This window comes from Phycodurus eques, chromosome 13, assembly GCF_024500275.1.
Source record: "Phycodurus eques isolate BA_2022a chromosome 13, UOR_Pequ_1.1, whole genome shotgun sequence".
NCBI classification, from domain to species: Eukaryota; Metazoa; Chordata; class Actinopteri; order Syngnathiformes; family Syngnathidae; genus Phycodurus; species Phycodurus eques.
Window position 1 is genome coordinate 25,928,001 of NC_084537.1, and position 27,973 is coordinate 25,955,973.

The 27,973-nt window shown below is 47.8% G+C and overlaps 2 protein-coding genes across 9 annotated transcripts; one reads left to right on the forward strand and one right to left on the reverse strand.

The window, feature by feature from the left end:
* Positions 1 to 24: 24 nt before the first annotated feature.
* Positions 25 to 17,927, reverse strand: ift57 (intraflagellar transport 57 homolog (Chlamydomonas)). 2 transcript variants are annotated; one of them, XM_061693942.1, is made up of 15 exons: positions 15,760 to 17,927; positions 15,577 to 15,668; positions 15,312 to 15,461; positions 9,332 to 9,533; positions 8,342 to 8,516; positions 8,150 to 8,268; positions 7,525 to 7,612; positions 7,182 to 7,250; positions 6,997 to 7,116; positions 3,833 to 3,904; positions 2,400 to 2,531; positions 2,249 to 2,311; positions 1,848 to 1,914; positions 1,615 to 1,781; positions 25 to 1,177 (listed from the first exon to the last, which is right to left on the reverse strand). In XM_061693942.1, the coding sequence occupies exons 1-14, from the start codon at positions 15,765 to 15,767 to the stop codon at positions 1,624 to 1,626; spliced, it is 1,515 nt and encodes a 504-aa protein (XP_061549926.1). In that variant the 5' UTR covers positions 15,768 to 17,927; the 3' UTR covers positions 25 to 1,177; positions 1,615 to 1,623. The 2 variants fall into 2 exon arrangements, with proteins under 2 accessions (XP_061549926.1, XP_061549927.1); XM_061693943.1 differs by lacking the exon at positions 15,760 to 17,927 and adding an exon at positions 14,195 to 14,881 and having other exon boundaries at positions 15,312 to 15,660.
* Positions 14,560 to 27,972, forward strand: LOC133411486 (uncharacterized). 7 transcript variants are annotated; one of them, XM_061693935.1, is made up of 5 exons: positions 14,560 to 14,618; positions 17,666 to 18,241; positions 23,346 to 26,484; positions 27,552 to 27,653; positions 27,744 to 27,972. In XM_061693935.1, exons 3-5 carry the CDS (start codon positions 23,379 to 23,381, stop codon positions 27,752 to 27,754), a joined length of 3,219 nt encoding a protein of 1,072 aa, XP_061549919.1. In that variant the 5' UTR covers positions 14,560 to 14,618; positions 17,666 to 18,241; positions 23,346 to 23,378; the 3' UTR covers positions 27,755 to 27,972. The 7 variants fall into 7 exon arrangements, with proteins under 7 accessions (XP_061549919.1, XP_061549918.1, XP_061549920.1 ...); XM_061693934.1 differs by lacking the exon at positions 14,560 to 14,618 and having other exon boundaries at positions 17,498 to 18,241; XM_061693936.1 differs by lacking the exon at positions 14,560 to 14,618 and having other exon boundaries at positions 17,498 to 17,748.
* Position 27,973: the final 1 nt, after the last annotated feature.

Genomic DNA, 27,973 nt, shown 5'->3' on the forward strand with positions numbered 1-27,973 from the left:
TTGTATCTTAATACAATTGGTTCATTTATTATAATTGTAAAAAAAAAAAAAAGTGAAATATTCTATTTTTACAATACGAGTAAAAAGCAGGTTACAGACATGCAAACACAAAAGGCATGAAAAAGGTGACAAAGCAGAGAATCTTTTTTTTTTTTTTTTTTTTTTTTGACATAAATTAAGCAATCTGGAAGATTCTGAAGAGTAATATAAGGCAAAAAAATTTTTATAATTCTTCACGCAGAAAAACACTTATTTACACCACTCAAGTACAACCCAAATTCCAATAAAGTTGGGACGTTGTGTTAAAGAAATCAAAACAAAATACAATGATTTGCAAATCATGTTCAACCTATAATTCATTGAATACACGACAAAGACAAGATATTTCATGTTCAAACTGATCAACTTGATTGTTTTTAGCAAATAATCATGATCATTTATGGCCGCAACACTCTTTTACTACGACACACGTACGCTGTTGTAACGTGTGTTGTAATATATCCGCGATTTTTCAAATCCACAAATATAGCCCCGATTTACACGTCTTTTTTAATGCCGTGTGTGCATCTATCATGACTTCTCATTTGTAATTCTGCTTGTAAATTGTTGAAGGTGCATTTATTTTGGAGACAAACGTAACGCAGATTTCAAGATATTCACACACACACACAAGTTGAGAAGTCCTGTCCCTCCGTCCGCTCGGCGGCAGCGTTGCGGTCTCCGTTGAGCGCATCGACTCTTACAATAGATGATGAGGAGAGCTAGCCACTGTTATTGTTGAAACACCGTAATAACAAGCTGTTTTTTTTTGTGCATCTTACTGACAGATGAGGAAGGTGATTTCTTATTTTATTTTATGTACTAATGAGGGGCTGCCGGTTGTCCACCGTGTGGGTTTAGCGGCGATTTCAGCAGGGTCGGACCGCGGACTGTTGATTTCCATCAAAATGGTTTGCAGTCAAGTCATCATACGGGTTTTCGATCTGGTGAGCGAGCTTTCAGGGCCGATAAGAAGGGGACCGTTCTTTGCAGAATAGTCATCGATCGTCCTTCCTCCCGCAGTCGAGCTGCGGGTCACCGGGGGACAACGCAGAGCGTTTTGGGCCAGCGTGTCGGCTCTTCGCTGAGAAGTCTTTTGTTCTTCGGTTTTAGGCAGAACGAAGAAGGAGCCTCATCTCTGTCGAGTACGGATGCGAGTTAAAACATACATCGTGACGGCTTCTTCAAGGAATGTTGGGGGTTCGCCGCGTGGATTATGCCGCGGGCCCGAGCCGGCCAGGCCAGGCTGCGCGGTCTTTGGCCCGAGAGTCGATATCCGTTCCGCAAGATGGATCCTAATAATCGTGCGGCCCTACGTGACATCTAACTACAAATGACCCGGTCCGTCTGTTTGTTTGAAAATCAAACGTGGTCCATAAGTACAAAACACACCCACAACAATGTCTTCCTTTTGTTCTACGAAAAGCATGTGATTGACAGCTCAGCCGGTCGGTCACTCGCTTTAAATCGACTGCATTTTATTGTATTTTGAATATCTGAGAAGATTTATTGTAAAGTCTCAAAACTAATGACAGTAAATAATATCAAGAAAAAAAACAAATGTCAAAGACGTACCGGCCACGACTAGGCGAAGGTTTGCGTATCGTCGGCGCTCATCAAGTTGGACTTGCGCTTGAGTTTGGCCTGCAGCAGCATGTGGCGCACGATGCCCGCACGCACGTCCATCCGCACCGTCTCCTGCTTGAGCTTGGTCACGCTCTGCTTGATCTTCACCACCGCCGCTAAACGCGCATATACCAGTTAGCCGCGTCGAGGGAACGGGCGAAAAGGACGCCGGCCGATCTCACCTGCGTCCGACATGCTGCTCCCGCGCTCCTCCATCTCCCGCTTCACCTTCTCCAACTCCTCACTCAGCTGAAATTTCACAACAACAACGCCGCCGCCCGAACCTCACCGTTGACTCATTTCAAGCAAAAAATAGCTTGTCTGAAGACAAGTTAGCTTTTAGGTGATGAGTCTTATTTGAAATGTAACCAGATTTATTGGGACTAAAAATACTTTTGAGGTTCACATTCTGACTAGTCACCAGTCCCCATGTCCTGACTAGACCAAGTCACTAGTCACATATTTGTACTGGTTACTAAGACATCTTAGTCCCCATGTCCTGAGTAGTTTGTGTGTCCGTTCCCTGTCAGTCAAGTGAGGTGACATCAAACATGGTTTCCAGTGGCGTGATGCCTTCACTGACCTCTGCCAGGAGTTGCGTCCTCTGGGCCACGCCCCCGCTGGCCTGTCGGTAGCGCTCCCTGACCTGGTGGAAGACGAGGAGGAGGAAAAAATGAGAAGCAGAGTAGAAAATGAGGAACAGAAAGAGGATGCTGTAAGAGGCCCGGTCGAACCTCGCTGAGTTCGGCGCGGGCGGCGCGATGTTCGCCGATGACGGCTTCCAGCTGCTTGTTCACGTACTTCTCCCGACTGGACACCTTCTCCAAAGTCCTGCTGATGTCCTCCTGCAGCTTGTCCAGGAAGCCCTGAGCGAGCGCGTCCACGCCACAAGACGACGTGAGGACAACCGTTTCTCAGAATCAAACGATGGCAATCGACGTCCTTGATTTATCACGTGACGTTACAATAAAGATAATAATAAAAAAAAGCTGCGGCAGACGTTGAAAAGTAACGCTCGGCAGCGGAGTCTGAACAAGTTTATGCGTGGGCCGCCAACGGCTCGCTTTCTTTGATATCCGCTTCTGCAAACAATCAAACTTCCCAAAAACATATGATGCTCTTAACTTTGACAATTCAATAATCGATGATCCAATGAACCGGCTATTTTAATAAGCAATGAAACTTTCCAAACTGTCAGCCTCTCAACAGAAACTCTTCTCCTCCTCTTCTTTATGCGGAATCCATAAATCGATATTTGCAGACATACGACGAAATCAACGTGCAGGTGCCTCTCGATAAATGAGAATACTTCCCAAGAGTTGATTGCATTCCAGCATTGCAATTCCAAAAGTCAAACTCGTAACTGATGCGGATTCATTCGACACAAGGAAATATTCCAACTTCATTGCCATATTTCGATCTTTTGGACCGTTTCTTAACTTCTTTGCTTTTGCAACACGATCATTTCTTGGAAATGGGGAAATGTGGGTTTTCGTTCAAAACAAAATCAGAAAACAATCGATGAGTTTTTGAAATGAACTTTTTTCTAGTTTTCTCATTCTAATTTATCGAGTTGCTTTTTAACCCAAAGCTTTAAGTTGTATCCCCTGAAATCGATCAAGCCATTTTTTGCACATGTCGGGTTAACAATCCTCAATCAACTTGTGCCATTTATCTATAGAAGCTGACATATATCACGAAGAATGAAGGGAGTGAAAACGATTTGTTATTCTACTTAATTCCAATCAAAGCTCCATCTGATCCCAACACAAATATAATCATCAATCCTCCATTTGGCAGGTTTTCCAGTATTAGTGATTGGGATGCAAATGTTCAATATTCTATTTACGCTGCCTGGAGACGGGGGGGACATCGCATGCACAAAAGAACGACACAGAGTAACATTTCATTCCAGGCTGAAAACATCAAATAATCATCGCAACTTCTCCTACTCTATCACGATTATACGGAGCGAGTGGCGGTCGCTTGTCTTCTGAGACGTTGACGTGCGCGCCGCTCATACGAGCGCACGGGGGAGGCTCACGGACCCACGACCCAACGTTTGGCCGTGCGGCAAAAAGGAAGCAGCGCCTTCCTTACGTTCTCAATTCAAGGCCCCGCCCCGAAGACTACGAAGTCCTTCCCCGCAGCAGGTCAGTGAACGCACCTTAGCCTCACGGAGGGAAGACTTGATTCCGTCCTGGTGCCGGTGCATCTGGTCCACGTGGACCCTCCAGTCCTGCTCAAACCACAGCGAAAAAAAACAAAACAAAGAAAGAGGTGAAATTATGAATATGGACTACGGAGTGCTTCCCATGGGCTCACCACCTGTGGATTGGACTCTCTTCCACTCTGGAGTTGCCCACGGTGAGAGGCGCCGAGCAGGTGTGGGTATACTTATTGAACCCCCCCCCCCCCCCCCCCCCCCCCCAGCTCGGCGTCTGTACGTTGGGGTTCACCACGGTGGACGAGAGGGCAGCCTCCTTCCGCCTTTGGGCGGGGGGACGGGTCCTGACTGTTGTTTGTGCCTCTGTGCCAAACAGCAGTTTAGAGTACCCACCCTTGGAGGGGATTCCCGCTGGGGACTCCGTCGTTCTGCTGGGGGACTTCAATCCTCACGTGGGCAATGACAGTGAGACCTGGAAGGGCTTGATTGGCGGGAACGCCCCCCCTTCCCCCGATCAGAACCCGAGCGGTGTTCTGTTATTGGACTTCTGTGCTCACCACGGATTGTCCATAACGAACACCATGTTCAAGCATAACGGTGTCCACACGTGCACTTGGCACCAGGACACCCTAGGTCGCAGTTCGATGATCGACTTTGCGGTCGTATGTCATCGGACTTGCGGCCGTATATCTCGGACACTCGGGTGAAGAGAGGGGCGGAGCGGTCAACCGATCACCACCTGGTGGTGAGTCGGCTCCGACGGTGGGGGAAGATGCCGGTCCGACGTGGCGGGCCCAAACGTATTGTGAGGGTCCGCTGGGAACGTGTGGCAGGATCCCCCGTCGGAAGGAGTTTCAACTCCCACCTCCGGCAGAACTTTGCTCACGTTCCGGGGGAGGCGGGGGACATCGAGTCCGAGTGGACCGTGTTCCGCGTCTCCGTTGCCGAGGCGGCCGACCGGAGCAGTGGCCGTAAGGTGGTCGGTGCCTGTCGTGGCGACAATCGCCAAACCCGTTGGTGGACACCAGCGGTGAGGGATGCCGTCAAGCTGAAGAAGGAGTCCCATCGGGCCTTTTTGGCCTGCGGGACTCCTGAGGCAGCTGACGGGTACCGGCTGGCCAAGCGGAATGCAGCTTCGGTGGTCCCTGAAGCAAAAACTCACGTATGGGAGGAGTTCGGTGAGGCCACGGAGAAAGACTTCCGGACGGCTTCGAGGAAATTCTGGTCCACCGACCGGCGTCTCAGGAGGGGGAAGCAGTACACCATCAACACCGTGTATAGCGGGGATGTGGCGCTGCCGACCTCGACTCGGGACGTTGTGAATTGGTGGGGAGAATACTTCGAAGACCTCCTCAATGCCACTGACACGCCTTCCCGTGAGGAAGCAGAGTCTGGGTTCTCTGAGGCGGGCTCTCCTATCTCTGGGGTCGAGGTCACCGAGGTGGTTAAAAAGCTCCTCGGTGGCAAGGCCCCGGGGGGTGGATGAGATTCGCCCGGAGTTCCTAAAGGCTCTGGATGTTCTGGGGGTGTCCTGGTCGACACGCCTCTGCAACATCGCGTGGACATCGGGGACAGTGCCTCTGGATTGGCAGACTGGGGTGCTGAAGAGCTGAGGTTGAACTGAAATCCTGTCGAATTGGTGAAAGTGGAAGAAATGTTAAATGTGCGACAGAAAAAAAGCAGAACTGAAATGATAGAGGCTCAGGTAGATTTGTAAAATGTCTCCATGAATTGGGAATTCAGTCATGGAAAACGGAAATAAATCATTCCTAAGATGTTCTGAATGAGCCGAACAATTGAAAGTTGGAATCGTGTGAATCGGTTAAGAAATGTGGAAGGAGGAGGAGGTAAGTATGTAACATCTTCATTTGGGAACTTTATGACGAAAAGGTGTGGGAATTTTGCTAATGTTCTGTATCTTGAATGATCGGAACAATTTGATGATGAACGGTTAGAATTGGTGGAGAAATGAGGGAGGAGGAGGAGGAGGTAAATATGTTCAATGTCTCTTCTTTTATTGAAAAGAGTGTGGAATTCTGAAAAAGGGGAAATTATTGTAATACAGAAAATAGTCCCCAAGATGTCTCAAATGAGCTGAACATTTAAAAGTTGGAATGATTTGAATGGCTGCGATTGGCCCCGCCTCTCGCCCGAAGATAGCCGGGATAGGCTCCGGCACGCTCGCCACCCGCGTGAGGAGAAGCGGAACGGAAGATGAATGAATGATTTGAATGGGTGGAGACATGGAAAGAGGAGGTCATTTTGTCAATTGTCTCTTATTTGATTAGAAATATGGAATAGTGAAAGTATTTGAAATGAGTCGGTAGAGAAATATCGCAGGAGGAGGTAAATGTGTCAAACACCTCCGTTAATTTGTGCAATCCTGAAAATGTGGCAATTGGAGGAAGTGAAAAGGACTTTCCCAGCTGCGCCGCAGGAGGCCAACAGCCCCAAGGTGGAATGCGAAAGCCGAGGAACGTTTAGGTTGAATGTCTTGTTCGCTTGAACAGAGTTTTGTTCATGTCGAAAATGTGGAATTGTGGAAAAACTGGACATTTTTGGAGCGTGGAAAATAGTTTCCTGCGCGTCCTGAATTTTGTCAAGAAAAATTGTAAAACATAAATAGTGGTTGGTATTGCTTAAGTGGACCGTTTCCTTTTTGTGAAGATCGGAACACATTTGATGACCAATTTCGGCTGAAATTGAAGAAATTCCAAAGGGTTCACGCCAAATACATTTGGGCGTGTGCCTTTAAGAGGCGTGGCCTAGCGAGTGACGCCAGGACTCCAGCTCTGATTGGCCAGTTGCCATGCGGTTCGTTCAGCGTTAGCGTCTCCTTGTGAGTGTTTTCATTTTGCATTTGTGTGTTTGACTGTTGGTCAGGTTCAGTAAACATGTTAAAGTGCGTCAGCGCCCTTTCCCACGTGCCAGGGTATGACGGTGCCTTCGTTGCTCCATTTGACTTTTCTCTTCCCCAGAGCTTGTCCCTCAAATTTTGGCTGGCAAAACACAACGCCGAAAATCAACCAAGCGACGGCTCGTAAATGGAAAAACCCGTGAGCTAAGATACTCGCTAGAAGGTAGTTGGAAGAATATGGAGCAGGAGTAGAATGTCCAAAAGTGGGGAAACCCATCATTTGGAGACGTTTGAGGAGGTGGTCAACCTTGTTGTCGGTCCTGATGGTGACTTTGAGGAGGGGCAGGACTCGTTCCACCTCCAGGTTCCACGCGGCCGCGTCCACCGTGGCGCGCTGGATGTCCTCGGGTTTGGCCGCCGCCGCTTCCTGTCGGCACAACGCGGGATCAAAGCGGTTCTCGCTCGCGACGGTTACGCGTGCCGACGGCTCACTTTGAGGCTGCTCTGCGGGGTCGGCGCCTCCAAGTCCACCAGGTTCTCCTCGTCTTCGTCGTCATCCTCCTGAAGATGCGCAAACATGAACATCTCAAAACAAGCACCGACAAAAGATAAAAACGAGACGTGTAGTTGTTTGAGATTCTTCAAATTAGATGTTGTATCTTAAAACAAGTCTGCCTTGTTGAAAAATTAGAAAAAGAGTCAAAATTGTCCTAAAGTAAGTAGCGTGAGATGTTTTCACGAGAAATAAGAACACTAAATAAGATTTTGACTTTTTGCACCGAAGACAAAGGAGGAGGAAGAGGAAAGGGAGAATTATGAAGAGGAGGAGACGTACGACGACGTGGTCCGTTTTGTTGAGTGTCAGTTCGGCGTGGTCGTCCATCACCGATTCTTCTTCTGCGGTGTCCGTCGGGTACTTTGGTCTGAAATGAACAACAGTGTGCCAACAATGTGACGTATATCAGTAACGTCTTTTATTTGACAAAAGGTACGAAGGAAGGGAAACGCCTGCGTTCACTTCCAGCTGTTTAACGTCTCTCCCAGTTCGAGTTTACTCCTAAACTTGACGTACTTATTCCAAACAACCACGCAGCTCTCTCTTAATTACGTCCCTTTAGCTTAACGCTAACAAACAACGCAAAACGCCGTCGACGGACTAATGACTAGCATCGTGTTGACACGCTCTAACCATTCGAGCAATGGACATTTGAACAGTGGTGGAGCAACACATATATAGCCCTAAACCTCAGGTATATATTCTTTGTCCTCCACGATGAACGACTAATATTACAGCAGCTTACTGAGAAGCTCCATAAATCTGGATGTCCGTATTATACTACCTCCAGGTGGCCACGATGCACACACCAGAAGGAGCAGCACAATGTCCACTGAATTATTGCAAAGCACACACACACACACACACACACACACACGCACACACGAAGGCGACCAATGAGCACCTTTTAAAGGAGAATCCCCGCCTCTTGAGCGCGTGTTCAGCCAGCGTGTTCAACACGAAGCACACGTGCTCACCTGAACCGGACTTCAGCTTGGACGGCGGGAAGTCCACCTTCACACCCTAAACACAAAACAGAAGGAATTGTGTGTTGTGGTCGGCTAATGAAAGGAGGACGAAAGAAAAGAACGTTTACGAGCGCCCTGAGCTCGGTCAGGATGTTGGCGACGGCGGCGGCGGGCTCGTCGTCCTCCTGAGGTTCGGCGAAGCTTCTGCCCGCCGCGTTGATGAGCCAGGCGGCCGTGACGGTGAACACGTAGAATTGCTCGCCGGGATTGTGCGGCAGGTAAGGGCTGGACACAAAGTAATGTCTGCAAGGCAACGTAGCACATTCGTGAGGCCGAATTCGAGCTGCCGACCGAACGCGACTCCGACGCTCCGCGGGCGGCAGCTCGTCGCCGTCTTTGAGCTTACGGGCGCTACGATGCCCATTTGGGACCACGACGCTTCCTTTTTTTCAACCAAACAGTTTAGCTGGGGTCTGGGTATCTTGATGTCAATGACACCGACGGGTAAAATAAAGATTGACAAAAATACAACATATGAGAGACATACAATTTTATGTCAAGCTATTATTGCTCACCTGCAAAATGTTTGGCCAGCTGCTCCTTGCCATCGTTGAATAGTTAATGGTTTGACATTTACACACACATATGGCATGCTGTACCACAACAGCACTATACAAATTTGATTTCATTTACCACTATTATTATGATGTGACTAATACAGAACATATTGCATTTCCTTGGAGGGGGGCTTTTTATTGTTGTTGGTTGTTTTGTAATGTGTTTAAGAATATTTTTTCTGTTTGGGGGAATGTTTTGAAAATGTTGTTTTTAGTTTTTCGGAATTTGTTCTATTTAGAGGATACTGATTTTGTGACGCTATTATTAGTTACCTGGAGACTCAATGTGTTTTTCCAGCAGCTCGTCGTCCGTTTCATAGTTAATATTGCATTTAATATTGCCTTTGGCACTAGCCTAATGATATGAGATGACGTCGGTGACTTGGGAAGAGGCTTCGTGTTGTGTTTTTCCAGCAGCTCGTCGCCCAGTTTAATAGTTAATATTCAAGCAGGCACAAATATAATACTAGGGCAATATACTGTCGCTTGTGTGTGACCTACCTGGAGAGAGGTTTCATGTTGTGTTTTTCCAGCAGCTCGTGGTCGCAGTTTAACATTTTCAGCTTGTCCAGGAGCGCCTCCATGAGCACGAAGCCGTGGTGAGAAGCTCCCGGGCCGCGTTCGTCCTCCTCCCAGCCGCGGCGACCGTCGTCCGCCATCTCGGCTCCCGAGCAGACGACCTCCTTTTTTCTTTCCCCGCCGACTTGCCCACGTCCGAACCAGAGAGGAGACGAGACAAGTTAGCATGCGGCTAAGCTAAGCGGATGAGTTTGCGGGCTGTTGTCAGGCAACGGCGAGCTAGCTAACTGTTAGCCGTGTGCCGGACATTGTGCTTCATGTCCACACGACAGGAACAGCAAAGCGGTCAAATGTGATGAGACGACAACACTCGACCCGAATTAGATGACTTTGTTCTGGAGGAAGCATTAAAAGTATTAAAAGGAAAAAGGGGGGAGACGACGACTACTTTTTCTTCTTCTTTTGCTTCGATGTCTTCTTCGCTTGGTGCAAATAGCGTTGAGGTGCATTACCGCCATGTGCTGGTTTGGGGTGGAGACCAAGTTTGCCTTTTCAACTACAGCGCTACACTATGGTGTCATTAAAAAAAAAAAAAAAAATAACTGTAATCATGAAATAACTCATAATCTTACAGAAATTCATCCATCCACTTCTCCCCATGTGGGTCGCGGGCGTGCTGGCGCCCATCCCAGCTATCTTCGGGCAGGAGGCGGGGTACACCCTGAACTGGTCGCCAGTCAATCGCAGGCCACAAAGAAACAAACAACCATTCACACTCACATTCACACCAACGGGCAATTTCGAGTCTTCGATTAATGGAGGATGCGTGTTTCAGGGATTTAGGAGGAAAGCGGTGCCACAAAGGCCCGGGGGAGAACCTGCAAACTCCGCACAGGTCGGGCCGGGATTTGAACCCGCAATCTCACAAGTGCGAGGCGGACGTGCTAAACAGTCGCCCACCGCGCAGCATAAGATAAACGTAACTTTGCATAAAACAAGAACAGGTGAAGAGTCCAAGAAAAAGAAGAAGTCAAAAACAGCAAAAGGGCAAAAGTCACGTGACAAACTGTCAGGGCCAGCAGGGCCTTTTCTCCTGGCCGAAACACCATCAGAGGCACTGACCTACTTTTAAAAATGACATGAAATTGTACTCATTTATGTCCAACAGTCAATTATCTTCATTTCGTTGTCATATTGCGTTTTTTGTCCATTATTTTGCGAGATGATAGCGGTGGTATTAAAAGCACGATTTGAAGGTAGCCTCTCGGCCCTCGCATCTCTCACAAACGTGAACGAGTACGAGAGGTGCATTGTACAAACGTGAGCAGTAAACGAGACGCTCTTAGCGTCAGGTTCCAACAACCTAGAACATTTAATAAACAATAAACAAGGAAGGAAGGCAAGAGTGTGGTTCTTTTACTCGCGAGGAGAACGGACAGAGTTGCACGCAGTTACAACCTCCTACCGCTCTGAGCACACTCTGCCGATCCCCCCCTTTTTATTTCCTTAGGGTGGTTCCTCATTCCACAGACGTTGCTGCTGCTATCTTGAGATAAGGGCAAAACAATCGCAGATACGACTCATTGTGCAGATGCAGATGTGTTCTTCATCAGCGCCGATTGTTTCAACCTTCGACCTTCGAGCGCCAAATGTGCCGGCCGCTATCGATCGATGGAGGCACAGTCCTCTTCACAGACGTCAACGTTCATGACACCGTCAACATTCTACTGCTGAATGAATGCTTTGAAATAGGATGAGAGTCAACATGAGACAACTTATGTCCAATTATTCTAACACTTAGCCATTGCTAGCGGTTTGATGTTGTATGTTTTTGGAATGTACAATCAAAAATATAAAAGAAGCGATAAACTTACCCGCTGTCCACCCAGGACAGACAGTTTGAACAAATATGACCAAAAGTGTTTTTTTTGTTTTGTTTTCCCTTTGAAACTGCAAAGTCCACTTTTAAGAGGTGGACGAGGTCCCCACGCACCGAAGGTCCCCACTGGTCCCAAACGCACCGCCCGCCGCTGCTCTTTTCCTACTTTTCATGTGTCCTTTGTTTTTCTGGAATGCACGTGTTTGTTTGTTTGTTTGTTTGTTTGTACTGACTCGGGGGACACGCACAAGAATTCCAGTGTACCTGTTTTAACCTCTTTTTAACTTGTACACAAGGCAATAAACTCTACTGTGCTCTATTCTGTTCGAGTCTAATCGCTTCCGTTCTAAACAAAGTCTGCTTGATGACGGAATCGATGAAAGGGACCCTTGAACGAGACCTTAATTGCAAAAGACAAATGAGGTCAGGCGCTCCAGCTGTCATGTCGCTCGGCCGAGTTAATTCCACGAAAAACTCAATTAAATCTTGCCTCTGGCCAGAAAGATGAGATCATCTCCGTTCTTCTGGCCAGTCAGAGCAAGGAAGGCAGTCTACAAAGTCGAGTCAAGTACACTAGAACGCTCTGCTTTGTTCATTTGGAGCCAGCGTCCCGCCCGGCTCGCGCGGATCAGATGCCCTCCGGTTTCTTCAATCGATCGTCCGCGAGCAAATTCTTTGGCCGAACGACTCCGCCGACGTGTCGGCGAGCGCCGAGGACCGAGCGGGCGGGGACCCGCTTCCGACACGTCCGAGGCTCGTCGTCTCCGAGTCCGCAAAACAAAATACTGCGAGCCTGACATACAGAAATACATTTTCATATCTATGGTGAGTGCAATGTGTTTTATTTTCATCAGGGATGTTCCATACCACTTTTTTTTCAGAGTCCTTTTGTACCAGCACTTTTGATATTTAATGAGCTCCATTACAGCTAATTTGTACAAAACGGTTTCTTTTTCTTTCTTTCCATCTGATGCACATGATGATTTGCTGCACTGCAGCGCCAACTACTGGCGAGGAGGACTTCATGTCATCTTCAATCGCAAACTCCCCTTTGACTTGTTTTCCTCTCCTCACCATTTGCAGTTTTTCAATAAATAAATAAAAAAAATAATAATAACATATATAAAATATATAAAATATATAAAATAAAATAAAATAATAAAAAACGATTGGAGCGCGAGAATATCTTTTTCATTTTATTGTACTTGTGGGTTTGTACACCAAAACTCGAATGAGCTGAATGAGAGTGTTGTAATTGTTAGAATTCTATCGTACGCGACGTCATCAAACTGTCTTTGAATGTGAAGGTTTGGACAACTTTGCACAACTGCGTTGTGACTGAGCGATCGAAGGTTTCGGGGCGCTGAGCCCCCGCCTGCCCACGGCGAGAAAAATGGCACGGTTTTCATTTGTACATTTGATTTCAACAAATTCATTCCCACGTTTATGGAAGAAAAGCAAATGGCGGGGAGCGGGGGCAACATCCGCCCCCGTTGAGATGCGTGGACTTCGCCTCGTTTGATCTGTGACGCCACGCAAAGGGGGCCGGAGGGGGGAGGGGGACGTGGTCCCAGACATCTGCCCGGGAGAGGGCATCCAAACCAGAGCCGCAGATAAAAATCTTTATCTACGGCTTGAATCCAAACGAGCGCCCATCCCCCCCCCCCCAACTCACGACCCCCAACCAGGTAACGATTGGGGCCGGGTGTCATGTGGAGCCCCCTACCACTTTCAATTTGAAATTTGTAAGGACTTTCTTTGAAAATCTAGGTCCGACTTGTGTCGATTTTTGATGGTCAACCCATGGAAATGCTAAAAATAAAGAATTAAAAATGACAGATTAGTGTATGTGTGTGTGTGTGTGTGTGTTGTGGTGGAGTTTTCAGTAGGTGAGATCAATAAAAATAGCAAATTGGACAAAGTCCAAGAGTGGTTAGCGAAGGTAAACATCAGCGCAGCGGACGAGCACAACAAATGTTTCCTGGCGGTTCGAGTGACGGAAAGTTCCTGCGGTTAACAGCCTCGACCAGCGGCGTCAAACTCCGTTTGGTCGCAGGCCGCACTGCGGTTATGCTTTTCCCTTAAGAGGACCAAGCCTATCGAAACGTGTAATCGCCTGATCATATTACATACACACACAAAATCGATGGCTAATTTGTTTTGAAATATGAAGGAAAACAATTTGCTCAACTATTGTTCAATTTATTTGAAAAAGTGGTTTCGTAACAGGCGGCACAGAGCGTCAGCCTCACAGTTCTGAGGACCCGGGTTCAATCCCCGGCCCCGCCCGTGTGGAGTTTGCACGTTCTCCCCGTGCCTGCGTGGGTTTTCTCCGGGCACTCCGCTTTCCTCCCACATCCCAAAAACATGCATTAATCGGGGACTCTAAATTGCCCGTAGGTGTGACTGTGAGTGCGAATGGTCGTTTGTTTGTATGTGCCCCGCGATTGGCTGGCGACCGGTTCAGGGCGTACCCCGCCTCCTGCCCGATGACAGCCGGATAGGCTCCGGCACGCGCGACAGAAAATGGATGGATGGATGGATGGGTTTCGTAACAAGCGGCACGGTGACCGACCGGTTTGCACATCTGCCTCACCGTCGTGAGGTTGCGGGTTCAAATCCCGGCCCGTGCGGAGTTTGCATGCTCTCCCCGTGGGCCTGTGTGGCTTTTCTCTGGGTACTGCGCTTTCCTCCCACATCTCCAAAACATGCGTGCTCGGTGGATTGGAGACTAAATTGCCCGTAGGCGTGATTGTGAGTTATGAAAAGCGGAGACAATTTTCAACTTTGGAACAAATTTGAGTGGAAAACATGAAGTAAACGCAAATAATTTGCTTTCACGGGCCACAGAAAATGACGCAGTGGGCCGGATCTGGCCCCCGGGCCTCGAGTTCGACACGGCGGCTTCGACGGGAACTTGCAACGCGACATTTTAATTGAATTAATTTGAATAATAAGCTGCTCACACAGGCGGACTGGCAACGCCGATATCGCACTGTCCCATGACAATGCGACTGTTCCGACTGCCCTTGTTTTCGTCTTCAATTTGTCTTTGTTGTTGTTTCATGTTGACGATATTCATTGATTGACGTGCAGCACAGCTGCGTTGGTTTTCTTGCAGGTCTCTATCAATAACGTGGAGTTTCGCGTTGGTCATTTGTTTCGTTTTCCTTTTTGTTTTTTTTTTAAAAGATGTTTTTCCACTGGCAAGGCGGCCTCGCGGCCACGCCCCCAAGTGACGTCATCGCCGCGCTGCGGCCACAGATGAAGGCCAACAAAAAACTCCAAAGTTGTGTTGGGGAACCGCGAGGCGCGCAGCCAAAGTGCTCGCCATTTCCGGACTCGTCCTTCTGCAAGCAGAGCGACACGGCAGAAGAAAGTTTTCGTCAGGTAAGTCACGAGCCTTCTGCTTCGTTTCTTCACATTGTCGTTCGTCGTCGTTCTTTTCCAAAGTCCAGATTTGAGGGAGTCCCGTCAACTTTGACGAGCAATCAAATCAAGATGGCGCGGCCACGATTATTCCGATGGCGCGTTTGCTCACGCGCCTTCAAAATAAAAGCCTGCAACTAATAGATGGACATCGACGCTCTGGGTTGAAAAGAGCGATGTCACGTCATTGCAGCCAGCAGCCAGTCGCCAGTCGCCAGTCCCACCTGGGAGAAAGGTTAATTCGGCTCGAAAGTTGTATTTAGAAAATAAAGGTGATTTGAAAGCTGCACATATGACCGCTATTATACCTGATTTTTAAAAAATGATTGCGTAAGCACTCCCATTTATTGAAAATAAGTATTGAAAGTAAAAGTTTTTATTTTTATTTTTTTGTGTGATTTCATCAATATGTACCTGCAAGCAATATTTGAGTAAAAGTACAAGTACCTTAACAGTAAGTCACTTTGGTACAAGTTAAAGTCACCTTGCAGAATAGTGCTTAAGTATTCGACATTAAATGCATTCACATCTTAAAAGTAATTTTCTCACATTAAATGTACTCAAGTATTGAACGCATCTCAAATAAGTGAGTCGTTGGAATTGTGATCGTTTTTCTTGCTTTTCATGTCATGTTGATGTATTTAGCGTACTTACGTAAAAGATCTGCGCGTCGCCCGGCGAGCAAAGCAGAGCTTGTTCGGCCATCGCCTGGGCCGAGCGCCTCAACCGGAAGACGAAAACAACATTGACCTTTTGACGATCCATGAATTGAACCTTCGAGATTGGGCGGGCACCCGATCCTGTCTGCAATCCGACATACAAAAATGTATGTCGGCTGGAAGTACCCGCGGCCGGGAATGAAGTGTTCACGTGTACCCCCCAAAAAGTTTGGAAGCAGCTTGGCGACTTGGCATTTTACCGTAGCGAAGCTTCATCTCGAGTCGACGAACTTGCGGCATGGCTGGCGACGGGTTCCGAGTCACGCCGGCGGCAACGAATGCACAAAAAAACCTGCAAAAACACAACAAACACATACTTACTCGTGACTCAGGCAACTGTGCCCCCCCCCCCGCCCCCGTCCCCCACCAAAACTGCCACCTACCCCCACATTGCGTGCCACTGGACTCTGCTTAGAAGTTTGTTGAAGACGTTTCACCTTGAATCCAGCCCTCTGTAAACAGAGGAGGTGTGAAGCATCACCCATCGTTTGCCGAGAACCGTTTCCTGACGGCTCTCCTCGTTCGACGGGACGAGCGGCCCTCGCCAGCCTTTTGTCATACGGCGAGTGAACGACAGCCGTTTGACCGAGCCCCCTGGGCAACGGCAAAAAACTATTCCTATTCTTGACCCTCACAGGCGGAGAGGGAAGGTTAGAACTCGAGAAGTTTTTTGGACGAAAGGAGAGACGTCTTCAACAAGCCAAACTTTGCCGATTATCAGGAGAATCGGGGGCATCCAAACGGGTTTTGTCGGGCAGCCCCCGTCGACGATCGGTTTCCAGGCGCCATCGCGACGGGTCCTCGTGTGCCCCTTTGCGCACCGCGGCAGACGCTTCCCAAAGACCACGGCAGGTGGTCAAGAAGGAAAGTTGTCAAGGGGGTGGGGCTTCCCTTTCATCTTGCAGCTTCACACCTGCGCAGACCTTTCGCTATTGTTATTGAGCAGGCAGACTGGAGTCCCTTTTTGTGGATTCAAATTAAAACAATGGTTTCAGGTCAGCATTAAAGGAACAAAAACATCCTGAGGCCAAAATGATATTTTCCATGCCAGATTGAGCAATCTTCAGCTTTCTCTTGAGTCAAGATGAGCAAAGTACATGGACTCGGATACGTTTTTGAGTCTATTTGTGTTGCTGTTGTAAGATAGTTTTGGGTGACGAATCTCTGGAGGGTGGAGATGATGCAGCATTCTGGTCCCGAGCTGAAGGTGATGAAGGAGCTTCTGCGGTTGACTCCTCTGCCGGGTTCTTGGGTGGCGAGGCAGGAGTTCCTCTCTAGCTCCTGGCGGCAGCGCAAGATCCGCTCCGGGCCCGTTCGACAGCCTCGGAGTCGAAAGCGGTTAGCCCTCAGTTGTCTGACTCCAACTTTGTTCAGGTGTGGGCCTTTTCCCCTAAACGGGTCGCCTCTTTGCTAGAAAAGTTCTCAAAGAAACGCAGTCCTCTCGACTCGCAGACCAGCCGGCCGTGTGTTGAGCCGAAGCGGCCGGCTGAATTTGTTTGGGAAAGTTGACATCGCCACTTTATCAGGGCTCTCAAATAGTCTTTGGTGATTTGATGCAGATGCCGATGTGGCACAAGCTCCGAGAACAAGAGCGTCTCTCACCTCGGCGCTCGGCGGTTATTGGATTTATCTGCTACTTCACGGTTACCGCTAAGCAAGATAAGCGTTTGGCTCTGACGATGCGAATGATAGTTTTTTTCCCCCGGTGATGTTATATCTTCCGATGCTCCCAACATTTTGACTTGGCTTCGGTTTAGCACCGAACTCCATCTTTGTCTTTACGGTCCTGGGAAAGATTGAAATTGTAAGTCGCATGGGTTTTGTGCCCTTTTTCCCACTGGATTCTACGCGTTGAAGGCCCTCGCACGCGATATACCGATGTCATGATCATACATAGACTTATTTGTGCACAGTTATGTTGTGTAAGCTAACCTCGGTAGCAAAATGTTCTGATAATCGCGTAACTGCGCAGAACAGGATGTTTTGTGCCAAGAAGAGATATTGCTGTGGCCTTGGATCCACTCTGGTCAAGCTTTAAACACCGCCCTGAACACTGTACATAATCTCGCACTGAACGCTGAGAACGCTCGCATTTGAGCAGCTGCGGCCTTTGCCTGTAGAACATTTGTGCCCAGAATATTCTGCAATAAAAGATCTTCAAGAAGTTCATTTCCAGTCTCTGATTTTGACCCCGACATTCTCACCGTCCGAAATTCAACGAACACGCGAAGGACCGGCGGAGAACGGCATCCTTCAACAGCGTTGCATAAAGTTCTTTTTCTGTTTCAGAGGCAAACGTCCTTGCTTGTCGCGCGCACATTTCTTGATCTGACTGCTTTGACGGAGAGACTTTGTTTGGATTACTCCTTCAGGTATGTTGAGAAACTCGTACTCGCTGCAGTTAGGCTTTCTGTTGTCAGGCAAAAGTAAACCGGATAACGGCATCGTTTTTCTTGAGTAAAAGTTCTTTTGAGCAGCCGTTCCCGTCCGTCCGTATCTATCAGGCTATCTAGCCAAAGACATAAAAAAGAACTTTGTTTGAAGAACATAAAGAAATGATGTCACAAGGCTTTCTTAGCTATGATATGTAAGTTGAGTAAAAGGATGAAAGATTTTAAGCTTCCTTTAAATACCGGAGTTGAAAATTCAAGTCATCAGTTAGGAAAAAAGCAGACGAGGAATACTCAAGTCAGATGAGCGCTTAACGGTGACTCGTCTGGTACGCGACGACTGTTGTTTCATTTTGGTCTTTTAATTTGCGCCGTAAGCTACATCTATGAGACCCGTTTCAGGCCCCTGTCGTGTTTCCGGTCCTTCTCTTGATCAGCTTGTGGAGGGAGTCGATGTCAACGATCTGACCGAGAAGTAAGTTCGATTTGGTACTGAGCAAATGATCCGAGTCCTACGAGCGTGCTGGGATTCGCCCACGAGTCAAGGCTGCAGAGTCTGCAGCGCGGCCGTCCGGATCGACTGCTGCTTCTCTTTTTCTTGTTACTCAAAATGCAAAGTGGGGGGAGTTTCCAAGTGTTATCGAGAACATCGACCTTGGTCGCGAACACAGTTGATCGTAACCTAATCAGTCAGGAAGTATGTGTGGGTGCCCCGCTCGAAACATTTCTTACCTTCCTTTGTTTGGTGCAAAGGGTGAAAATGCAGCCAGACAGAAAAGGGATTTACGGGACGGACGGCGGGATAGTGGACTAGGTGAGAACCGAAGCGGAACAATAGTCTCGATATTCAGTCTAGATATTTGAACACAAATAACATTATAACAGTTATTTTTAGATTGGAGGGGGTGCGGGGGTGCCGGTGAAGACGTGCAATAACTAATGTTGAAGGGGGCTTTTCTCCGCCAGGCCTTCGCGTGTTCGTTGAATTTCGGATGGTGAGAATGAGACTGGAAATGAACTTCTTGAAGATCTTTATTGCAGAATATTCTGGGCCCAAATGTACTACAGGCAAAGGCTGCAGCTTCTTAAATCTGCTCAAATGTGCGCTTTCTCAGCGTTCAGTGCGAGATTATATACGGTGTTGAAAACTTGAGCAGGGTGGATCCAAGGCCACAGCAATCTCTCTTCTTGGCACAAACCTCCTGCTATGTAGCCGTTTTTTTTTTTTTTTATGCGCCCTGCTGACATGTCGTTTCACAGTTGCGCGATTATCGGAACATTTTGCTACGGAGGTTAGGTTGCACAACACAACAGCGCACAAATAAGTCTACGTATGATCATGGCATCGGTACATCGCGTGCGAGGGCCTTCGCTGACCAAGAGAACAAGATAAGAGAGGACAGACAAGCGGAGGGGATAGGATGTGGGAAACGATCAAGGCAGTGCTTACTGTCGAGTGCTGCGGTGGGGTTCTTTTTTTTTTTTTAGTGTCTATAAACACTGTGAGTTGATATGTTAGTATAACCTATGTTGTCAGTGATAATTCGAGTGTTTCTATCGAACTTATTCGTTCAACGAACACCGTAACACGTGCATGTTGGTCAACTGGTGTGCGGAGTTGCCGAGCCGGCACATCGAGGAAGTCTGAGCCGCAAGGTCCGCCGCGGTTGCACGGTGAGATGCGTTGATTATTATTATTATTATTATTATTTTCCCGTTCCATTAAGTTGCAATTCATGATTGCACGTTTGTTCATCAGTTAGCCCTTGCTAAAGTCGAATTTCTTTGGGTACGTTTATTTTTTTAAAATTCGTATTTCTTATTAAAACTGTTGCATATTGTTTCTTAAAAAGTAGCGCAATACAAATAGATTTTTCATGAGCAATAATTGTGATTAAACTACCGATGGTGATTTCTTTTTGGGCCGCAATCGTAAAGCCGGAGCTGCCAGACAAAACAAATGTTGCCCATGCAAAGGCAGTGTGCTAAAATTAGACATCCGCGTCATAAGAAAAACCTCGTTTTATTTATTTCAGTGGGCCGGAGGCCGGCCGAAATTAGACACTTCCACATTTCATAAGCAAGAAAAAAACCTTTCGTTGTGCTGCGTTGCGACTTGATGAGCGAGTAGAAGACATGGTCCTTCTTCGTCACTTGCGTTGTACAAGGAAATGAATGTGAGAGCTTTCGGCAGTCGTCGTGTTTCCAGACGCGTGTCTTGTTTCGGGCTGGGAAAAGAAATGGAAGAACTCTTGTTAAGTGCAGTTCAAAAATTGGCCGAGGCCAAATTTCTGCTTTGAAGCGCCGCGGACGCACGTTTGCGCCGCCGGAACCCGCGTTTCACACGGACATTTTTTTGCAGACGGAGAAACTTGGCCAGCAATGACGGACGAGCGTCTGTAAGCGATTTTTAAGACGTGGATGTGTGATGTACATACGACGACATGGGAAGTGTGAGGAAGCTGAATGGTAGTTAGCCTTTTTTCAACTAAAATGCTCATTGCTATCGTGTTAATGCTAATAGCATTGGCTAATGTTGTTGTTTTCTCAAATGCTGTACACCAAATTGATCTCATACACTCGTCACCAACATTTGCCGTTTTAAGGATGGAAGTCCATCCCTCATAAATCACCATAAAATGCATGTTGGTCGTAAAGACACTTGAATTTTTTGATTGATTTTTTAAAAATTATTATTATTTGCGGGGGCGGGAGGAATATTGAATGGAATAGTCGATAGGATAATCGATGCTAAAAAGATTTGATGGTGACAGACCTATTTGTGTTAGTTGGCGCACACACTAGATCAACAATGTAAGTGGTTGATTGTTCCTGGGAGGAAGCTGCTGAGTTATGACTTGCAGCCCAAGGGCACGAAGGAAGGAATTTGGCCTGTTTCTACTCCCCCCGCCCCGACCGACGCCGGCCTCACAGTCACAAATCAAACTGGCACACACCAGCTGAGAATTTTGCCGCAAGTTGTGCAAAAGGTTTCTTGAAACAATCGCGCATGTGCATTGAAAAGGTCAAATTAAGTTTCCCCCGTAAAACATTTTAGGTTTTCCTAGAACATCACCCTTAACCCCCACATTGCAAACTTTATGGTGGAGTGTAGGGTGGCGCCTTGAAAGTTTCATTCTGTGACCACAATGCTATCTCAAATCCTCTTTCCTCATTGGAATGAATGCAAATGCCGTTAATCTGTTCCAGCCTCTCAAAAAAAGTTGTAGTGTGGAAAACATTGTACTTTATAAAAACATATAGTAATGGCATCATGAAACGAAATAAAAAATAACTAAATAAAATACTTTTTTTCATGTTGCATCCACTGAATGCTTCTCCTTGAGGCGTTATGAATCTCACTCGACTTCTCCGCGGGCCTGCCAGTCATATTGCAGCGGGTCATGTCCTGCCTAGAACGCAAGTGGGATTCATAATAACATCGAAACTCCTCTCTCGGCTCATCGGTACAGCGCCAATATTAGTCATTCTACGCAAAGGATGAAGGATATCGGAATGTGAGTGTTTCTGTCAGTGTACATGTTGTTGCGGTTTCCAATCGCTTTCTTAAATGGTTAAAGCAACGCAACAGAGATGCTAGTTAGCGTTAGTGGACTGAAATGTTAAGAGTCTATGTGGTTTGTTTTAAATACCTAAGGTGTCCTGAAGTCATACTTTGTTTTCTGTTGAGTTTGGTGGTAAACGTCAACACACACGTCATGAAGACAAAGCTACTGACTTTGTTTTGTAAAAATGGGGGTTAACAAGTAGTCACCTGAATTTTACGAGCAGTTGTTTTTCCTTTTTTCTTTTATTGCTTCCCCCTTTTTGTTGCCACCGTCATGAGGAGCATCTGTTGAAGTTCTCTTTTGTCTTGCGGATTGCCCGGAGGCTCTCGGGAGACGTCGAGGAAGTGACTTTAGGGCCGCAACTAACAATAAGTCTAATAATCCATTTATCTGCCGATCATTTGATTAATTGATGAATAATTTTTTTTCCACCCCTTTATTGAAACAGGCCGTTATTACAAATTGAAACTGTAGAAAATACACAAACATAAGTAGATGAAGATTCAGTTAATGGTTTGGTTCGGAACATCTGTTAGAAAAATGGGCAAATATGTTGATGATTGTTTTCCTAAGTAAAATCCGATGTTTGCAAATGTCTTATTTGGGTGAAAACATATCGGGTTCCGGCACGTGTGAAAGAATTCGTTACTATTATAGTTATCGTGTTTAAAGCATATTCACACTTTGTAGAAATTGGCCCGCGCGGATTTGGGGACGAGACAATGAAGCTGTCTGTTTCACACTTACGCAACTATGCTGTCTGTTAGAATAAGAGGAAACGATCGGAGCATTTTTCCGGCGCAGCTGCGCATTTCGGTCAAGTTCCATTGTGTCGCATCCCGCTTCGCTTCAACTAAATCGCGGACGAGGGCAGCAATTCTTGGACAGACTTGGTGAGCACTTTCCCAGTGAGTTGCTCTGCTGTCCCTCGCGAGCAGAGAAGGACAATCTTGGTTGGTGTGAGTTCACTTCGACGCTTGCCTCGGTTGTTTTGCAGAAACTTCTCTGACAGCACGTCTGTGCTGTTTCCCGGTCCGTCCGTCCCCTAGAATTGAAATGCATCACACACACTCCCCATGTTTTAATGCACCACATACACCTATCTCTGGGTGGTGGTGAGTTTGGGGGCGGGCGGGGGGGTTGTGCTTTTAGGCAGTAGTGCCTGTCCGCCCTGCCTCCACCCCCTCGGCTCACTGACCTCTCCAGATTTTAGTGTACCACACCACGCGGGGGGGGGGGGGGGGGGGCGCTGATACACGGGGTAGGGCCAATGACTGCCAGTCGGGGACCTGGCAGTCATAGTAACGGGGGGGGAGATGGGTCTCACTCACTCGCGTGGCGGTGCTCCCGACGGGGCCCCCCTGGGCCGGATGACCGCTCGGTGTTTGGGGCTGACCTCTCATGGGCCGCGGCTGCTCCTTGGGTTCCCCCCTTATCGTTCCCTTGTCAGGCGCCCCTATCCGCGCTCCTTTCCGACAAACAAGAGACACTCTTCCTCCCTCCCTCCCTCGGGCTGGGGGGGCGTCTGGCTCCTCTGGGGGTGGCAGGGCGGGGCGTGTGGGGCGGTTGGCTGGGGGAGTGGCACGGGGTCATATTTAATGTTTCAGTGTTGTAAATAATGTAATGATTTACTTCTCTCATCCTGTTTACAATTAGTGCTTTGTCTTTTGTCTTTGTTTCACTCTCCCTTCTCGAAACTTTGCTCTGTTTGACTGATCAATTCTGATTCTCAATAAACCTCAATTGGAATACCACAGCGGAAGCTTCAAACCTCCACTGCGATACAGTAAACCTGTTCCGGCATAAAAGGGATACAGATTTTCCATTGACAAAAAAAAGAAAAAGAAAAAGATGGGTGCATGAAAGTGTGGTGAAGGTCCACCTCAGACATAGAAGGAAGATGATGAAAAGAATAAAATGAAGGAATGTTTGCAAGTTTTGGAACTTTGACGGGCATTCAAATGTCGTTACTCCTCCACTGATTGTGTCGCCTGTTTGGACCTCTTTCAGGGACGTCGCCTCCAGGCTCCAGCTGAGGACACAATGCAGGCCTCAGCAGACAGAATGTGGAACTATTCCGGCGCACAGAACCTGTGCCCTTACCAGACAGGTGGCGGTGCCAATTGGCCAACCACATTTCCTGGTCAGGACGGCAGAGGCTACCAGAATGTGTCGCGTGTCTCTCAGACCAACTTCTCCACTGGTCCACAAGGTGCAAACAACGGACACCACTTTGTCTCCTCTAGAGTTTGTCATTACAACACGGGGCAGGAGTCGTCGACGTGGAGCACAGAACCCACTTCCTGCGCCCAGAGAGACATGCCGGCCTACCAGAACCTGCTCCCTACCTCGTGGGGCCCATCAGGAGTGGGCCACGGCCACGGTGTTGTACCTGAACACCACGTGCACAGTAGTGGAGTCTACCAGAAAGTGCCACCGCCATATCCACACAACTGCGTCCCAACACGTGGGCAGTTTTTTTCCGGCGGCAACACCAATCGGACACCTCGGCAACAGCCGGACGCGGGGGTCACGTTATTAAACGCGTTGGAGTTGCGCGGCAGCAAGATTGTCCAAAAAGTTCCAGAAATGAAATGGCAGATTATACGCCATCGCACTCAAAAAAGTATAGCGATGAAAGCAAGGGCACAAGCAAGGATGCCAGAGAGGATACCAGAAAGTCTGCCGGTGAGGACACCAGTGAGGATGCCAACGAGGGTGCACGTCAGACAATACTGTCAGTCTTCATCACTTCATGGAGTGCGGGCACCAAAGCCACCAGAGCCGGAAGCGGTGCGTGTTCCCGGAGAGTTGTCACAGCTAAGCAAACCGGACAACAGAAGCCGCTGCCAGAACCAGACGCCAATGCTTGATGTTGCGCAGATGCAAAACCCTGAAGCACTCGAACTCCCCACCGTCAACCCCTCGTCACCCAGTTGCTCAGCTCTGCGAACAGTTGCCGTCATGCAGCCTGTTTCGGGGGAATGTCTGGAGCTCGCTGGCCTGCTTTCGGCAAGTGCACGTGGTGCTTCTGCCCAGAAGGACCCGTCAGCAGGCGATACAGGGGGTCAGACGGCGAGCCCAGTTAGGAAACATCAGGACCACAATGCTCCACCACCTCTTCAGCCAGAAGAGCATAAGATTCAAAGTCAGAGACCAGCCAGTGTTAGACTCCAGTCTCTTTTGACACGGATGTGGACTCAAGCAGATTTAGCGGTACTCGTCAGAGACTACCATCAAGCCCAGATGAACTCTCCTGAGTCTTCTGTCCTATTTAATTCTGAATATATAATCAACATGTTCTGGAAAGATCCCAAAATATTGCTGAATAAACTCTGCACAGGCTGGTACAAGGACGTCATGAACGAAGCTTATATGTTTTGTGATGAGCACTTGGCACCAGACACTCTAGTGCTGACAGAAGCCAAGTGTGACTTGAACATTTGTAGCCTTCAGGTGCTGCAAGACGGTGAGGTCTACTCCGAAATGCCATACTCATCGTTCTGGCGGAACATCAACCGACAGCTCGATGACATCGATAAGGAGTTCGGCTTTGAGAGGAACTTCCTGCATCATGCACGACTACCAGAAGCGCTTACGCCATCGGGACCTGCGGGAGCTGAGGCTCCTTTGCCAGAGGCCAAATCCACCTCCTTGGAAGACAAACAACAAGAAAAGAAACAAGGAGTACAAGAATTGGAACAGGCACACGATGAGCCGGAGATAGACTCTGCTACGTCTGCATCTCCCGGTGATGACCCAGATGACGTGTACTCATTTGTCATCCACGTTTTGCCCCAAGAGGAGGCCAAAGCCATCTATGAGAGCATACATCACGCAGAAGAAGCTCCTCTCAAGGGGGACCCGAAAGGCTCCGTGGAGCCTGAAATGAGCGTCGACAAAGGGGACTCCGAACGAGGGGAGGAGGATCAGGTTGAAGCGGAGTTGGAGTCGCTCTTCGAACACTGGGATGAAATCCTTTTTGCGAAAAAACGAGAGGCGCTGCAGAACGATCTTGAAGACGTGGCGGCAGAAATGAGGTGTGAGGATCGTGACGTCTCACTCCGTAGGCATGCAGGCAACCGATCGATGGATTCCCATCAATCCCGGGACGCATCGCCATTGATGGAACAAAAGGAAGATGACGAGAGAGAGATTTTTGCCCAACAGAAGCAAGAACAAGTAGTTGACCGAGAGTCGGAAGAGGTCTACCAACAAAATGAGCATGAGATGGCAAATGCCTGCCAACAAGATGACCAAGAGTCGGGAAAGGTTACCCAACAAGTTGACGACCACGCGATGGCAAATATCTCCCAACTAGATGACCGAGAGACAAGAAAGGTTGCCCAAAATAAAAACCAAGAGATGGCAAATGTCTGCCAACAAGAAGATAACGGAGCGTTGTCCCAACAAGATGATGACCAAGTGATGGGAAGGTTTACCCAAAAAGATGCCCAAGACATGGCAAATGTCTCCCAACAAGATGATGACCAAGAAATGGCAAATGTCTCCCAGCCAGTCTTAGTTTTACCATCCCAAGTTTCTTGTCCGACTGAAATGTGGACATTCGGGAATCGTCACCGTGTGGAAGTGATCGCAACCGAACCATTCCCAGGCGAGAGGCCGCTCTGCCTTGCTGCCAAACGTTTAGCGGCCGCGAAGAAAAAACGAAAGAGAGCCAAGCATTCTGGTATCAGCATTCCGTGCCGAAAGAAGCTGAAAACCAAACATCTCCGCAAGAATCTAAGCAAACGTAACAAAGAAGCGTCGCCGGCGAAGCGCAAGCTGCCTGTGGAGCTGGTGCTCTTTGGCTCGGCCGGACGCAAACGTCACCACGCTCTGACCCGTCGCGCGCCAGACGTTCTGACCGTGAGTTCCAAAGGCAGGAGTCCGATCAAACAGAAGATCTACGAGCAGTGGCGTCTCCCTCCGACCAGGATTGACGGCAAAAGCAAACTCCAATTCCCGAGGCACTCCGTGGACGAGCCCGGGGAAGAGTCGCCTTTGCCCACTATAACATTCAGGAAAAACAATGGCAAAATCTCACTGAGCCGGAACAAAAGGTCCGTCCTGGATGGACCCGATAGGGACGCCAGTGCCCTCGACCCAGCTGCTGACAGAATGCTGACCACCACTGGCTATCATCGCGGTAAGTTGATGGAAAAGTCACAAACCACCACTGACGCCTACACTCCACTCCCTACAATACAACTTCGGAGGTGGGAGGGAGTAAGTAACGTGCAGTTCATAAGTAATTCTCAAGTCGTAACTTTCAGGTTGCGAGCAAGTCCCAGGTTACTGGAGCAAAAATCCAAGATTAGTGTTGCAAACACATTCACAATCGCGCATCGATTTTAATCGTCCCAAGCTAGTTTCCAGATGGTCTTTTCAATTAAACGACTAACTAACGACATGAAGCTTAGTTCATGTTTGAGAGAGTGGAAGCCAGCTTCCAAAAATGCAGCAATGAAAACGGGACACCACACGACGGATGTCGTTTTGCAGGCAACGATAACAGCCCCGGTCCACTCGGCAACACTCAGAAATGATTGGCGTAAACGTACAGTAAAGTCGGCTTACATTTCACCACTTTTATTCATTATTTTCAAGACGCGACTCGGTGATCGTTTTCATGGGGATGAGTGCATTACAATGGGGGGCCACCAGGGGGCATCCGAAAACTGACTGTAGCATTAAACCAGCTACAATAGGGCTAACATCCCCGAATCCACAGCGCTTCATCATTCGCTTCCTCACTTTGCTGTGGTGATTACTTGTTGTCAGACAAAATCTGCACGGTGATTGGCAAAATGTTTTGGAGGGGAATAATTTGCTAAGCTACTGAGCTGTAAATAGTGGAGAGTTTTCGCTTGGTCATGGTCAACATGTTAAAGAAATGGTGACTGATACACCAAATTTTAGGGTGGCTGTAGACCCCCAAAAATAGGCCAAACGATGCCGCCGGGTTTCATGTTGAAGCAAAAGTGTTAAAAAAAAAAAAAAAAAAAAAAAAAGCCAAACTATCAACTATGTGAATAGAATAGAAAGCCTTTATTGCTGTTGTGTGGCGCAGGAATGTGGTGAAGAGTTAGAATTGAACTTTGACATCAATCCTTTTTTTTTGTGTTTTTTTTGTTTTGTGGGGGGAAGAAGAAAAAAAAAAAAAGCAAACTAATTCTCATTTGATGCTTGAACGTTGTCATTCTTCTCCCTTAGACAAATTAAAGCAGGGAACTGAAAGACTACCCTGGGACCACCAGCTTCGCCATGGTTACCATGGGAACCTTTGGTGGAACAACAGCGGCCGCCGTGGCACAGGTTACCGAATTTTTTCACGCGTTTCATATTTAATGTGGCGTCACGGTCAGCGTTTGTTGAGCTTGACTATTTGTTTGAAATTGTCTGCAGGATCAAGTTGACGTGATCCAGAGAGCCGTCGGGAAAGTTTTTAGTTTTTCCTCTGAAGACGACAAAATCAGACGAGCGCTGATCTTCCTCCTCTTGACGTTTACTGTGGCACAACCACACTAGAGAGAATATTCTGGAATGTTTTTTTGGTGACCTCGTGATGACATCATACTTGTACCTCCAAAGTTTATTTTTTTTTAGCTTTGAATTAAAGTCCATTTTCCATGAAT

Coding starts and splice junctions, on each gene's coding strand:
- ift57 (XM_061693942.1), bottom strand. Junction 7,251..7,524: donor ACAAAACGGACCACGTCGTC/GTACGTCTCCTC, acceptor GCGCATCTTCAG/GAGGATGACGACGAAGACGA. Junction 2,312..2,399: donor CCCGCGCCGAACTCAGCGAG/GTTCGACCGGGC, acceptor GTCTTCCACCAG/GTCAGGGAGCGCTACCGACA.
- LOC133411486 (XM_061693933.1), top strand. Junction 26,485..27,551: donor CACCACTGGCTATCATCGCG/GTAAGTTGATGG, acceptor CTTCTCCCTTAG/ACAAATTAAAGCAGGGAACT.